The 13,223-nt window shown below is 47.8% G+C and overlaps 1 protein-coding gene across 1 annotated transcript in view; it reads right to left on the reverse strand.

Annotated features, from left to right (window-relative positions):
* Positions 1 to 13,223, reverse strand: part of ATP9B (ATPase phospholipid transporting 9B (putative)) — a 204,428-nt gene that overhangs the window by 82,818 nt on the left and 108,387 nt on the right. Inside the window, exon 9 of the mRNA XM_030336998.1 lies at positions 6,283 to 6,363. Within this exon, the coding sequence (XP_030192858.1) occupies positions 6,283 to 6,363 (81 nt within the window). The remainder of the gene's footprint in view (positions 1 to 6,282; positions 6,364 to 13,223) is intronic.

Genomic DNA, 13,223 nt, shown 5'->3' on the forward strand with positions numbered 1-13,223 from the left:
TAAGACTTACAACAACAAAAGTCTTAGAAGAAAACATAGGACAAAAGCGTCCGACTCTCGATCGATGAGGACATGATGCTGAGTGAAATAAGCCCGTCACGATAAGACAAATACTGTGGGATTCTAGTTACACGAGGCACTTAGCCAAAACCATCTCAGAGACAGAAGAGAGAATGGTGGTCGCCAAGGGCTGCAGGGAGAGGGAACTGGGAGTTAGTGTTCAGTGGGGACAGACTTTCAGTTTTACGAGATGACAACAACACAGAAGTGGATGGTGGTGAAGGCTGCACGACACTATGAACCTACCTAACGTCACTGCATTGTACACTTAGAAACGCTTAAGATGGGGGGACGCCTGGGTGGTTCAGTCGGTTAAGCGTCCAACTCTTGATTCGGGTGCAGGTCGTGATCTCGTGGTTTGTGAGTTCGAGCCCCGCACCGGGCTCTGCGCTGACAGCGCAGAGCCTGCTTGGGATTCTCCCTCCCTCTGCCCCTCCCCCGCTCGTGTGCTCTCTTGAGTGTGCGCTCGCTCTCTCAAAACAATTTAAAAAGTGCGTCAGATGGTAAACTTTATGTTATGTGTATCTTACCTTAAGAAAATGGAAAAAAAAATCACGAAAAGTAATGGAAATTTAAAAACGAAATTACAAGTGGAAAGAATTACTTTAATGAATTCATTTTTCAGATATTTAACTTCAATATAAAGTAATATAAAATTTTCACTAAACTACTATATGTTCTCATTTCTCCAGAGAGCAAACTAAAATTATATCTTCTAATACGTAACTGAATAACACCACAGCACTCCTGGAAAAGTGTAAAATATTATCACAGATGTATTATAAATCAACGCATCGACATTTATTTAGTAGGTGTGGCCAAGTAAACTCTCCTTGCCTGGCGCTAAGGACACGGGTTATGCTTTTCAAATGTATGTATACTCAGGGGAGAAAAAGTGTATCTGTGGTTTATTTTAAAACTAAAACATGTATGTGTCTCTCTGTAAAGGCAACAGTTGTGTTTAATTTCTCCTTAATGTTATTATCACACCAGAGACTTTCCATCGAACCAAATCTCAAGTTGAAGCTGCACGTTAGCAATGACCACGCGTGGCTGTCAAGCACAGCCACGCGCCACAGTCACGGCAGCAGTAATGCACGCTCCAGTGATCTTTATATTTTCGCGTTTATGTTCAAAACCTAAAATAACTGTCTAAAATCTGGGATCTTCTCCCCTTAATCTGAAGTCCCTGTCTATAAAGTATTCTTGTAACTTTGGCTATGGAACATTCCAGAATAGGGAGTTACAGAAGTCTGCAGCTCTGCACCTAGAAGTTACACGGGGAAGATGTCCAGTGTGGTGGCCAACTGCCTGTATGTCTCCAAGAAGTGATGGGTCCTCCGCCATCCTGAGCGCTGTGTGTCCCCCTTACATAATGCCACTCTCTGTAGAAGTGCTTTCTATTAAAAATTGATAATCTGCTGTAGGGATATACCTTAAGATCACAAAGAAATCAAAATTATTTGGGAAGGAGGAAAGAAATTGAAATCTTCAAAGGGGCGCCTGGGTGGCTCAGTCGGTTAAGCGTCCGACTTCGACTCAGGTCACGATCTCACGGTCCGTGGGTTCGAGCCCCGCGTCGGGTTCTGGGCTAACGGCTCAGAGCCTGGAGCCTTTTTCGGATTCCTAGTGTCCCTCTCTCTCTGCCCCTCCCCCACTCACACTCCGTCTCTCTCTCTCTCTCTCTCTCAAAAAATAAACAAACACAATGAATATAAGAAACAGAGGTTTATGCTACTGGTGTTTTCCTTCTATTCACTCATCAAACCATTTTGAAGTGATATAAATTCTGGCCATTTTGCTAATTACATGGAATATACTTTCTAGATAGTTGGTTCTCTAATATAACTGATTCTCTGATTTATTCGTGAGGCACAAAATCTAAACCCACCTAACAGTTTCCAGAATATGTCCCCTAGTACTGCAAATACTCGTCAGGTGACATACCGGGACTTAAGTTTAGTCCAGGGACGGGGCTCCACCCACAGGTGCCTCGCAGGCACGCGACAGCAACGCGTGTCAGCAGCCGGTCGGCCTCCTCGATCCGAGCACTATGTTCCGTGTCTCCCCTCACTGCTTTACGTCACCCTAAGAAGAAAGCTACCCCCGGACACAGAAGTTTTCTCAGCCTCCAGACCCGGGTGCCGTGCAGGGTTCAGAACACAGGTGGCTGCCGTTTCCTCACAACCCACTCGTTTCAAGAGCCGAGGTGGGAGTTTACTGCTGCCTCAGTTACACCCCGTGTGAAGAGGAGAGTTCATTAGATTCGACTCGTTCAAACACGTGGGGTCTCTAAGCAGAGCCCACGCTCGGGTGAGACACCGCAGCCTGGGGTTCTTACGACACATAAGCATATTCCAGCCCTGTGCCTCGGGTACCCCAATGCCACTGCTTGTTTCTTCCACAGGAAAATGCCAGGCTGCCACGTGGGCCCGTTTTTATAAGCAGAGTGGCCGTTCAAAGTAGAGATGACAATTGCCTGAGAAATGAACAGCCCAAGAAAACGGAGTTTTCCCTTTGACCTTCATGATTTTACAGAAAGAGCACCAACTTTCGAGAGAAGTAGGTGGCGTCTATGCATCAACTGTTTCGTACTTGAACCTGTAACTGAACTGGAAGGACTGACTTCCAACTCATTCAGAGATGGTCTCAGAATCCGACTCTGACAGGCACCGTCAGACAGAAAACTGTTAGTCTCATTCCTGCTTCCCAAATATGGTCCACGTAGCACATCTTTTAATGATCTGTTCATCTAGGCATTTCAGCCACAACTGAGCAAACTGAGCACATAACCTGGGTAAATCCTGCCAAGTGCCGCCTCACACACTTATCGTTTAAGGTGTGAAACGAACAAACACTTTTTAATATGAACTCTGACTCATTTCCACTGCCTCGTGGCAACTGCTATGCTTATGTAGGCAACCACGGTGGTGACCCTGACCTTCCGAGCACGGAGCGGGCGTCCCCGTGGGTCCAGTAAGTGAGTAAGTCAGACAGCAAAGGACCGCGGAGCCCCTCCCCCAGGCGCGCCCGTGAGGACCCTCGGCCATCCGGCCTCTGCTGCGCGGCTCCGCTCCTCCTCCTCCAGGCCGCCCGCCTGCAGCTGCCAGTCTGCCCGCGACCGCGCGAGGACCACAGCGTGACCACAGTGGCAGAGAGGTCTGCCACTCTTCCGGCTCCCTGACGACGACGGAGGTAGGTTTAAACATGCGTGCCGCTGCCGGTCGCCTGGTACGGTGTCCCCCGCTGCGTCAGACCCGAGAGGAGTAAGGGCATTAAAAACTCCGCACGAACCACAGGCCATCTACCTAAACTGCAGAGAAAGGTTCTGCGCCATTCCATTTCGGAAGTTTAAGCCGGCTCTCCCTCTACGTTTCCACGACTATCTAATCATGTGAACGCACCCGTCTCTTTCTCTCACAATTGTGCGTGAACAGCACGGTATCTATGCAGTTTCAATTCTGGATAACGAGAAAGGACTTTAAACTTTTTCTAATATCAAGAGAACTACTGCAAGACACAGCTCTTTACCAATCTCACACAGGACAGAATAAACACTGGGAAGGTGGGAAAGAAACGATCTCCGAGGAACTTTCTCCCTGGGTTTCCGCCTCCTTAATGTTACAGTTTGCCAAGATGAAATTTGCTTTGGGGAGGGAGAAAGCAAAAGGACACCTTTTGAGGCTGTTTCTTCCGCATTTAGCCAACAATAGAAATTTGCTTTTTAGAAGGGGAGTATTTTGACTGGAAGAGACCTGAACAAGGACGTCTGCTCTGGTTCTAAGAAATTACAGCAGAAAACGTATTTATAAAGAAGCTTGAGGGGCGCCTGGGTGGCGCAGTCGGTTAAGCGTCCGACTTCAGCCAGGTCACGATCTCGCGGTCCGTGAGTTCGAGCCCCGCGTCAGGCTCTGGGCTGATGGCTCGGAGCCTGGAGCCTGTTTCCGATTCTGTGTCTCCCTCTCTCTCTGCCCCTCCCCCGTTCATGCTCTGTCTCTCTCTGTCCCAAAAATAAATAAAAAAAAAAACGTTGAAAAAAAAAAAAATTTTTAAAGAAGCTTGAATGCTGTTAATGGCCCACAAACATTGCTACTATTTCAGAACTGGCTGGTTTTAAACTCTAAACTTCAGAGAGAATTGCTTGGTCCTGAACAATAAGCAAATCAGTTGTGCCACTAATAATGACACGAATCATTTCTGTAACTCAGAATGTCACACAGTGAGCAGCTGAGGTCATCCCGACATTAGTCACAATGCGACGACCAGACTCCGCGTAGGCAGCAAAGCAAAGCACGTAATACATGCACTGCCACAGGGCACGTGAATTAATTTGCCCTGATTCTTATTTAATTACTTAGGCTGATACAAAGCGTGTATTTTTTCCTCTGTGTATCACGCTCTGAAAAAGTAATCTAAGCAGGTATCACTCCTTCAAATGTTGACTTTATACTTCAGTAATTAAACTGATGAATTCCATTTTCTGGTGGCGAAACCAGTTACTCAACACGGTTTCTTTCTTTCCTCCTTTTGGAAAGACGCACACAAGAATGACAATTTTTCTCCTTAAACAACCCAGAACGTGACGACGTATCTGAACGGAGTGAAACAAAATCTTGTTGGAAACACCCAAAGGAGACAGCGGAAGGCGGGTGGTTGAACCACGCGTATCAAGAACGTGCCAGAATTCACACGAAGTACGTGTAACTTGGGTGAACCGTGGCCTTGATGAAGTCAAAACCCCGAGACCAACCCCCCCGTGTGGCGCCCTGGCTCTGGGGCAGACCCTGCCATTCCGGACACCTCTCCTTACAGAAAACTGCAGTTTGCAGTCTTTTCCTTCTCCCAAGCGTGCGGCCTGTTCGGTCCGGGGAGGCCGGGGGGACATAAATGCACGTGACTGCCTGGGATCTTTTACAAACACCAATGTCATCCTCTCTAAGCTGGAAATCCTGAAACGGCCTCTTCCTTCTTTCGACCAGACCTTCCGGATGGAACCTGGCTGCCCTTCCCCATCCTTCTTTCCCCCACCCCGCACGCTCACTCACGCACACACACGCTCAGTCCCACACTCCGCCACGCACTGCGTGAACTGCGCTTTGCAGCCTGGTTGTGTTTGGCCACACTCTCGCACACTCGCAAGGAACTCGGTGTGATTCCTTAGCAAGCGGTAAGCAAGACAAAGCTGGGAACCAGGAAGGAAGACAGCAGATCATTTTCCAAAATATTAACAGTGGCTAAGCTAATAACTCAATTTATTGTACTAATGAAGCCCTTTCATCAGGCTTTTTCTCACATGTGCCAACTCGTCTTTAACTAGAAGTGCTTTTTTCCATAAACATTTTTGCAAAAACACAGAAAGATCTTGGTTTTCTCCAGATCTCATTATACACTTCCTCATGTGTCTCCACCAACATTTCAAACATGCTTTTCTCACTGAAGCACATGTAATAACAAAGTTACAGAACAATGACCATCTTCCCCACAGGCACGCCTGTTTGCATTCCCATAATTTGCCCATCGTCTGACACGTAGTAAGTGCTTTCTCAACAAGGACACCTGCTCACCTGGTGTGTGACCAAGAATGAAACGACGCTGACTGCACCAACAGAAATCTTTGTACAACAATTGCACCAGTTAAAAGTAAACTCCAGTCATGTACTAAAACCCCTTAATTTTTATAAGGCATTTATAGTATCAGTGTAAGCTGCTAAATCCAAAGCTACTGACTCGTCCAAATCCTATCAGATAGGGGATAGGACTCTCTAGGGAGAAGGGACTTCAAGATAGAGTAAAACACCTCAATACTGAAAAGGGAGTTCAATGAAACGCACGCGTCTATGTGAGCAAATGCACACGCACACGCCCATCCACGCACCCACTTACTAAAATCAGGCGACGATGTGGCTATTCTAGTGTATTAACTATAACACAAAGTCAAAGCTGAAATAGCAATTTCAGACTTCATCTTACTGACTCCTAGTATTTTCAGGGTGAAGACCTCTTCCAGAGTAAATATGCTAAACAGAAACACGGTCGTGAGCGCATCCCACACGGAGACTGGATACATGGAGATCTGAGAACTGGAAACATTCTCTAGGCTTTCCCGCTTCAGTTCAAAACTTCTGTTTTAATTCTCTAAGTACTCTTTCAAATGTAAGGTTTGCTATTTTTAACTTGTATGCACAATGAATACATTTGTATTTAACAAAAGACTTAACTTACCCTGGTAAAGGTGCCTTCAAAACTGTGAATATCCAGTTGTGGCTTCTGAGCATAAACATAAGCACTGATTGAAAAAAGGTCCTGGAATACAGAATATCCGAATTAATTACACTGTAATTAAGTAAAGTTACATGGAAAATTTTTAATCACCAACTAACATTTGTCATGTATTGTTATCAAAAGCGATGGCCGACTTCCTGCATTTCGTGCGCCAACTCTACGGGTCAGGATGGAAGGGCAACTAAGAGAAATCACTCATGAGCTCAACAGAGGTGTGGCAATTTCTCTTGATTCTAACACACCGCTGCTGCTTAATGACAGGTGTGTGTCAAAAGCACGTGGGCGATACTTACACGACACCTACCGCCTGCGGCTGGCCCACAGGCCCAAGTTTAAAGGCGAAGGTATACTTCCCATCTGTATGCTTTGAAGTTTTGTCAAACCGTGTGTGAGTATTTAGGAGTTAGTGGGTACCAAAGAATTTAGTGAGATTTAAGTAAAGCTCACAATTCCGCAGAAGTTTTAGAAAACAACCTAGCAAATCCTAGATTTGTTTACATGCTTTTCTTTTAGCAGCTACTGCATTTGCTATACACAACTGCTTTCCTTACAGCCACGAGCAGTGTTGCATTTCTCCCATGGGCCTGAACCACATCCCCATGATCTGTATTTGTAAGACTGTACGGGAAGGCTTCAGCTATCCACACGCCATAGCGACTTTCCCAGAACTGGGGTTGAAGTAGGAAAGAAATGGTTTAGGATATCCCATTCACTGGCAACACGGAAGTTTAAATAGCTAAGTCTCCAGAGACAACATCTTAAGCACCTCATTTTAAGACAATTATAAAGGTATGTCTGCTGACTTAGAAAGTTTAGTTTTTAAAACTCTCTCTATATATAATTTTATTAATGTTCTAATAAGTGAAATGTGTTGAAAACAAATTTCAAGTTTTTAATGGTGCATGATAGTTTTTACTGGGAGATCACAGAGAGTTTACAACACTGGAAAGTTCCTCGTCTGTTTGGACTTTGGCAAAACCAAAACCCACACGGGACTCTGACTGCACTGGGCACTAGACGGCCCAGGGGAGAGGGACCTCGTTTTTGTCCTGTGTGGTGACTCCACACGCCCTAAAATGCCCACATATAACCGACACATAAGACAAAACCCCAAAGCACACATCTTAAGTTTGTTACCATCTAAATGTGCTAGTCTATTTCTCACACCGAATCACATGAACACAAATAATATTGTAAGTGTGTGAGTTATACCCACAAATGTAGATTATGTACAGCCGAGTTCTTCAGAGTAAACTAATAAAGGTCTTTTAGTTCTTGATATTTCACTCATGTTTAAAAATATAATCTTAATTGGCTATCAAAAAGCTGGACAAGTACAACACTACACAGAAACTTAAGAAATCTGTCCTTACGACGGGCCTGAAATGTCAAGGACACAGCAACGAGGAGGCCCAGAACCCCAGCCCGCTGTGCCCCACACTCCTCGGCAGTGCCCTCACCTCCGCATCCCCTCAGACCTAGTCTCCCTGCCGCCCTCTGAAGGCAGGCTGGCTTCCCTTTCGGTTCCGTGAGCGATCTCCTCAGCAGCAGCGGACGGCACAGGCGCCTGAGGATAACTGAAAACCCTCAACCAGAGTCGAACGCACTTCTGAGTTTAAGGTGAATTCTGTAGTGGAAACGCGGGTTTGATACAACAACCCAGTGAATACGGAAACAATTCGTGGAAAAAGAGAAAACGAACCACTCACACAGGAACACATCAGGCTCAAGCTCACTGCACAGGAAGGTAAAAGCTGTGGACGGTGGACCTTTGACCAGGGTGGGCTTCCCGATGGGACCCCACGGAGGGAGGCCGGAGGGACCCCTGCTGCGCACCTCCACCTTGCCCTCAAACTGTCCTCGGAGCAGGGCTGATGCCGGGTCTGCAGCACAGCTCTCACGGCCTGGCCGGGAAGTCGCATCATTTGAAGCCTGGACTCACAGACCCCACGTGCCTGCACCGGACTCCGAGCCGGATGTGAGGCCGTCCACCAGGGCTGTTCCGACCATGGCACGAGCAGTGCCTCGCCGAATGCAGGCAGAGGCTCGCAAACACAGCCTGGAGCTGCGGCCGGTGCAAGAATTCAGACCCTTGGGAGGGATGTTAGCCACAGAAACCACCTGGGCGTGGGCTGGGCCGGGGTCGCCTGAGCTGCCCACGATCAAGGGCCGTTGCTCTGACGGGCCACGTGAAATCAAGATGCTTCTGGTACCAACATGTGACCCCTGCCCAAAGCTCCAAGAGGACGGCCCACCCCTCCTGGTGACCCCTCCACGGCCCCATCTGTCTCGGGAACATCTCACCGCTGCTGACTTGTGGTTGGCGTTCCAGATCAGCCATGGTCTGCAACAGAGGACCATGAGCCTGACCCCACTTCCCTCACCCCCCTGCATGTGCACATTAGAGTAAGGCGGTCTGATTACTAAGTGTCACTGTCCCAGAAAGGGAATGGTCTCTTCTGGGCCACTCCCCAGTAAAAGATGGGGACAGAAGGGGGAGCAGGGGGGCATGTAAAGGCACTGTGAAAAGGTTTGAAGATTCAGATTTCCTCTTGACCAATTCCTAAACACAACGCGTCTTCAGGATTAAGCTATATGAAAATATTTTCCTGGGGCGCCTGGGTGGCTCAGTTGGTTAAGCGTCCGACTTCGGCTCAGCTCATGACCTCGCGGTTCGTGGGCTGGAGCCCCGCGTCAGGCTCTGTGCTGACGGCTTGGAGTCTGGAGCCTGCTTCTGATTCTGTGTCTCCCTCTCTCTCTGCCCCTCCCTTGCTCACGCTCTGTCTCTCAAATATAAATAAATGTAAAAAAAAAAAAATTTCCTGTAAAAAATGCTTTGTGCCTCCTGCATAAACCCTTCCGGCTCAAAGTCTGGGCAGGCGACATGAGGCCTGCAGGTGGCCCAGCAGAGGCCCTGACACCGGGCAGGAGCACGGGGGAGGGTAAGGTCACGGCTGCCGCTCACAGCTGTTGGCAGGCCCTCCCCTCCCGCTGCCAGAGACTGGCATTTGAGATTCAAAGGGGCTGCGGGACCTAGAGCAGCGGCTGCTGGGGTCTCCCACTCAGACGCGGTGCAGACAGTGGACCGCGTGGCTCTAGAGGCCGCGGCCAGGCCTCTCGAGGGAGCCGGCTGCTCTCCCCCCGCTGCGTGAGGTCCAAGGGCGATATGGCTGGCGCTCCTCCCGGAAGGACACCACGGCCGAGGGGGTGGGCTGAGCCGAGACAGGAACACAGCCGAGGTGGGAAAGGCCTGCTCGCACGCAAGGCTGGGTGGGGTCTCGAAACGTGCCTTTCAGGCGGGTCCCCACCACTCCCAGATGAGAACCTCCCGGGTGAGTTCAGGAAACCCGGTTCATGCTGAACACCTGCTTCCTTCCGGGAGTCTGGCATCTGGGCACATGCCTCCGTGAGTCCCCACTGTGCTCGCCTGATAGGGCCGTTTCGCACGTGTTCTCTCAACGTGCTGCTGGGGTGTGCAGCCCACCCCGCGTGAGGCCACTGGGAGGGGCTCTGGAACCCGCATGGTGCTTCCTCCAGATTCGCCCCAGAGTCCTTCAGCTGGCTGTCTGCGCCCATGTCCTTTCACTGGAATAAATCATGGTCATGAGGAGGACTGTGTGCTGAGTCCTGGGGGTCCTCCTAGGGAATCATTAAAACTGGGGGTGGTCTTCCCATGTTTACAGCAGCACCATTGACAATAGCCAAAGTGTGGAAACAGCCCAAATGCCCACCGATGGATGAATGTATATATACATATACACACATATACAGTGGAGTATTACTCGGCAATCAAAAAGAATGAAATCTTGCCATTTGCAACTACGTGGATGGAACTGGAGGGTATTATGCTAAGTGAAATTAGAGAAAGACAAAAATCATAGGACTTCGCTCATATAAGGACTTTAAGAGACAAAACAGATGAACATAAGGGAAGGGAAACCAAAAGAATATAAAAACAGGGAGGGGAACAAAACAGAAGAGACTCATAAGTATGGAGAACAAACTGAGGGTTACGGGAGGGGTGGGGGGAGGGGGGATGGGCTAAGTGGGGGAAGGGCATTAAGGAATCTACTCCTGAAATCACTGTTGCACTATATGCTAACTAATGTGGATATACATTTTAAAACATGAAAAATAAAATTAAAAGTGAAACAAAAATACCCTAAAAAACCCAACAACTGGGGGTGGTCTTGAGGCGCCTGGGTGGCTCAGTCGGTTAAGTGTCCGACTCTTGATTTCAGCTCAGGGTCATGGGATTGAGCCCCATGTTGGGTTCTGCACTGAGTATGGAGCCTGCTTAAGATTCTCTCTTTGGGGGCGCCTGGGTGGCTCAGTCGGTTAAGCGTCCGACTCTTGATTTCAGCTCAGGTCATAGTCTCACAGTTCGTGAGGGCGGGCCCCGTGCTGGGCTCTGTGCTGACAGCGTGAGCCTGCGTGGTGTTCTCTCTCTCCCTCCCCTGCTACCCTTTCACCACTCGTGTTCACTCACTCTCAAAATAAATAAATAACCATAGGAAAACCGGGGGTGGTCTTGAAGGTCCCCCAACACAGAGTTCACCATTGTTTGAGTTCTGGTATCCATCTTTTGTTACCTGTTCTAGCTTGGGTTTGTCTCAGAACCAATGTTTTAGCATGGCTGCCGTATCTAGACAGAAAAACACAGAGTAGCCACAAGAGACAGAGGTCAAAGACTGGGGCAACCACAGCAGCTGAAGAGTGACGGTGAAGACAGGGACCTGAGACGGGAGAGTGCCTCAGAGGGGCCCTAACTTCTGGCATCGTCTCATCCTGACCCCACACAACCCACACTCGGGGTGGGTTTCCAGCAGCCCCCAGCTCCAGGAAAGATTTCAGAGTTCAGAGTTCGACTTCAGCCAAGTTAACTACCACTTAAAACAAAACCAAACACAAAACACAGCACTCTTCAGAAGGACATAAGTCCATCCAGAATCTCTACAACCTGTCATTAGAAATGCTGAAAAAAGAATCCAAATTTCTAGACCTATGAAGACACAAGAACACAAGGTCTGGGGGCGCCTGGGTGGCTCAGTCGGCTGAGCGTCCGAATTCGGCTCAGGTCATGTTCTCGCAGCGTGTGAGTTCGAGCCCCGCGTCGGGCCCTGTGCTGACCGCTCCGAGCCTGGAGCCTGCTTCAGATTCTGTGTCTCCCTCTCTCTCTGCCCCTTCTCTGCTCATGCTCTGTCTCTCTCGGTCTCAAAAATAAATAAAAACATTAAAAAAAAAAAAAAAAGAACACAAGGTCTGTATTCAGCAAAGAATTCAATCAACAGACTAATTCTGGGGCACCTGGGGGGCTCAGTCAGTTAAGCATCCAACTCTTGACTTCAGCTCAGGTCACGATCTCACAGTTCGTGAGAAGCACAGAGCATGCTTGGGATTCTCTTTCCCTCTCTCTCTGCCCCTCCCCCACCAGCACCCTCTCTCTCTCAAAATAAATAAGTAAACTTAAAAAAAAAAAAAAGGATTAATTCTGAGATGACCAGATCAGAATTAAGAGATGAGGATTTCAAAAGCAATTATAACATCTCAAAGACTTAAAGGAAAATATTCTCCTAAAGAATAATCAATGTGAAACCAAGGCGCACACACAAAAATTACATTTAAGGAAAAAGAACCAAATGGAAATTCTAAAATTTTTTTTTTTTTTTTCAACGTTTATTTATCTTTGGGACAGAGAGAGACAGAGCATGAACGGGGGAGGGGCAGAGAGAGAGGGAGACACAGGATCGGAAACAGGCTCCAGGCTCCGAGCCATCAGCCCAGAGCCCGACGCGGGGCTCGAACTCACGGAGCGCAAGATCGTGACCTGGCTGAAGTCGGACGCTCAACCGACTGCGCCACCCAGGCGCCCCCCAAATGGAAATTCTAGAATTAAAAAAATACGACACCTGAAATAAGTTTATTAGATGGGCTTAGCAGATTGGGGATGACAGAAATAGAATCAGTGAATTCAGGGAGAGATCAAGGGATAATGACTCTGAAGACACAAAGGAAAAAGATCTAGAAAAGAATATGGAAACAGCACCACTGGCAGAATATCAAGAGGTCTAACATGCCTATGCCTGGGATCCTGGGAGGAGTGGAGAAAGAACGAAGGAAACCTATGAAGAAGTAATGACTAAAAACACGCTAAATATGTTAACAGCCCAGACAGATTAAAGAAGCCGAGAAAAACCCTACACAGATTTAAAAAACAAAACAAAACAAAAAAACAATAACAACAACAGTAACAACAACATCAAAAAGCAAAGACACACTGCCAAAAAAACAAAGAAAGGAAAGTCTCACAAATCCGTAGAGAAAAATGACATATTACACACAGGAACAACGATCAAAGGAACGCTGATTTCTCATTAGAAATAATGGAAGATGGGGCGCCTGGGTGGCGCAGTCGGTTGAGCGTCCGACTTCAGCCAGGTCACGATCTCGCGGTCCGTGAGTTCGAGCCCCGCGTCGGGCTCTGGGCTGATGGCTCAGAGCCTGGAGCCTGCTTCCGATTCTGTGTCTCCCTCTCTCTCTGCGCCTCCCCCGTTCATGCTCTGTCTCTCTCTGTCCCAAAAATAAATAAACGTTGAAAAAAAAAAAAAAAAAAAGAAATAATGGAATCAGGAGACAGTGGAACAAAATATTTAAAGTGCTACAAGGAAAAACACAGGTCAACCCAGAATTCCACATTCAGCAAAAATATCTTTTACCGAAACAGCTGAAATAAAGAGATTTTCAGATCAATGAAAATGAGACTTCACTATTAGCAGACATACACTACAAGAAACATTAACAGCAGGGAACTGTTTAGGCGGCAGGGAAGTGTTACGCAGTAGAAACTCAGCCTTTTGGGAGGAACGGTGAAGAACAGAAAT

This window comes from Lynx canadensis, chromosome D3 (assembly GCF_007474595.2).
Source record: "Lynx canadensis isolate LIC74 chromosome D3, mLynCan4.pri.v2, whole genome shotgun sequence".
Taxonomy (NCBI): domain Eukaryota; kingdom Metazoa; phylum Chordata; class Mammalia; order Carnivora; family Felidae; genus Lynx; species Lynx canadensis.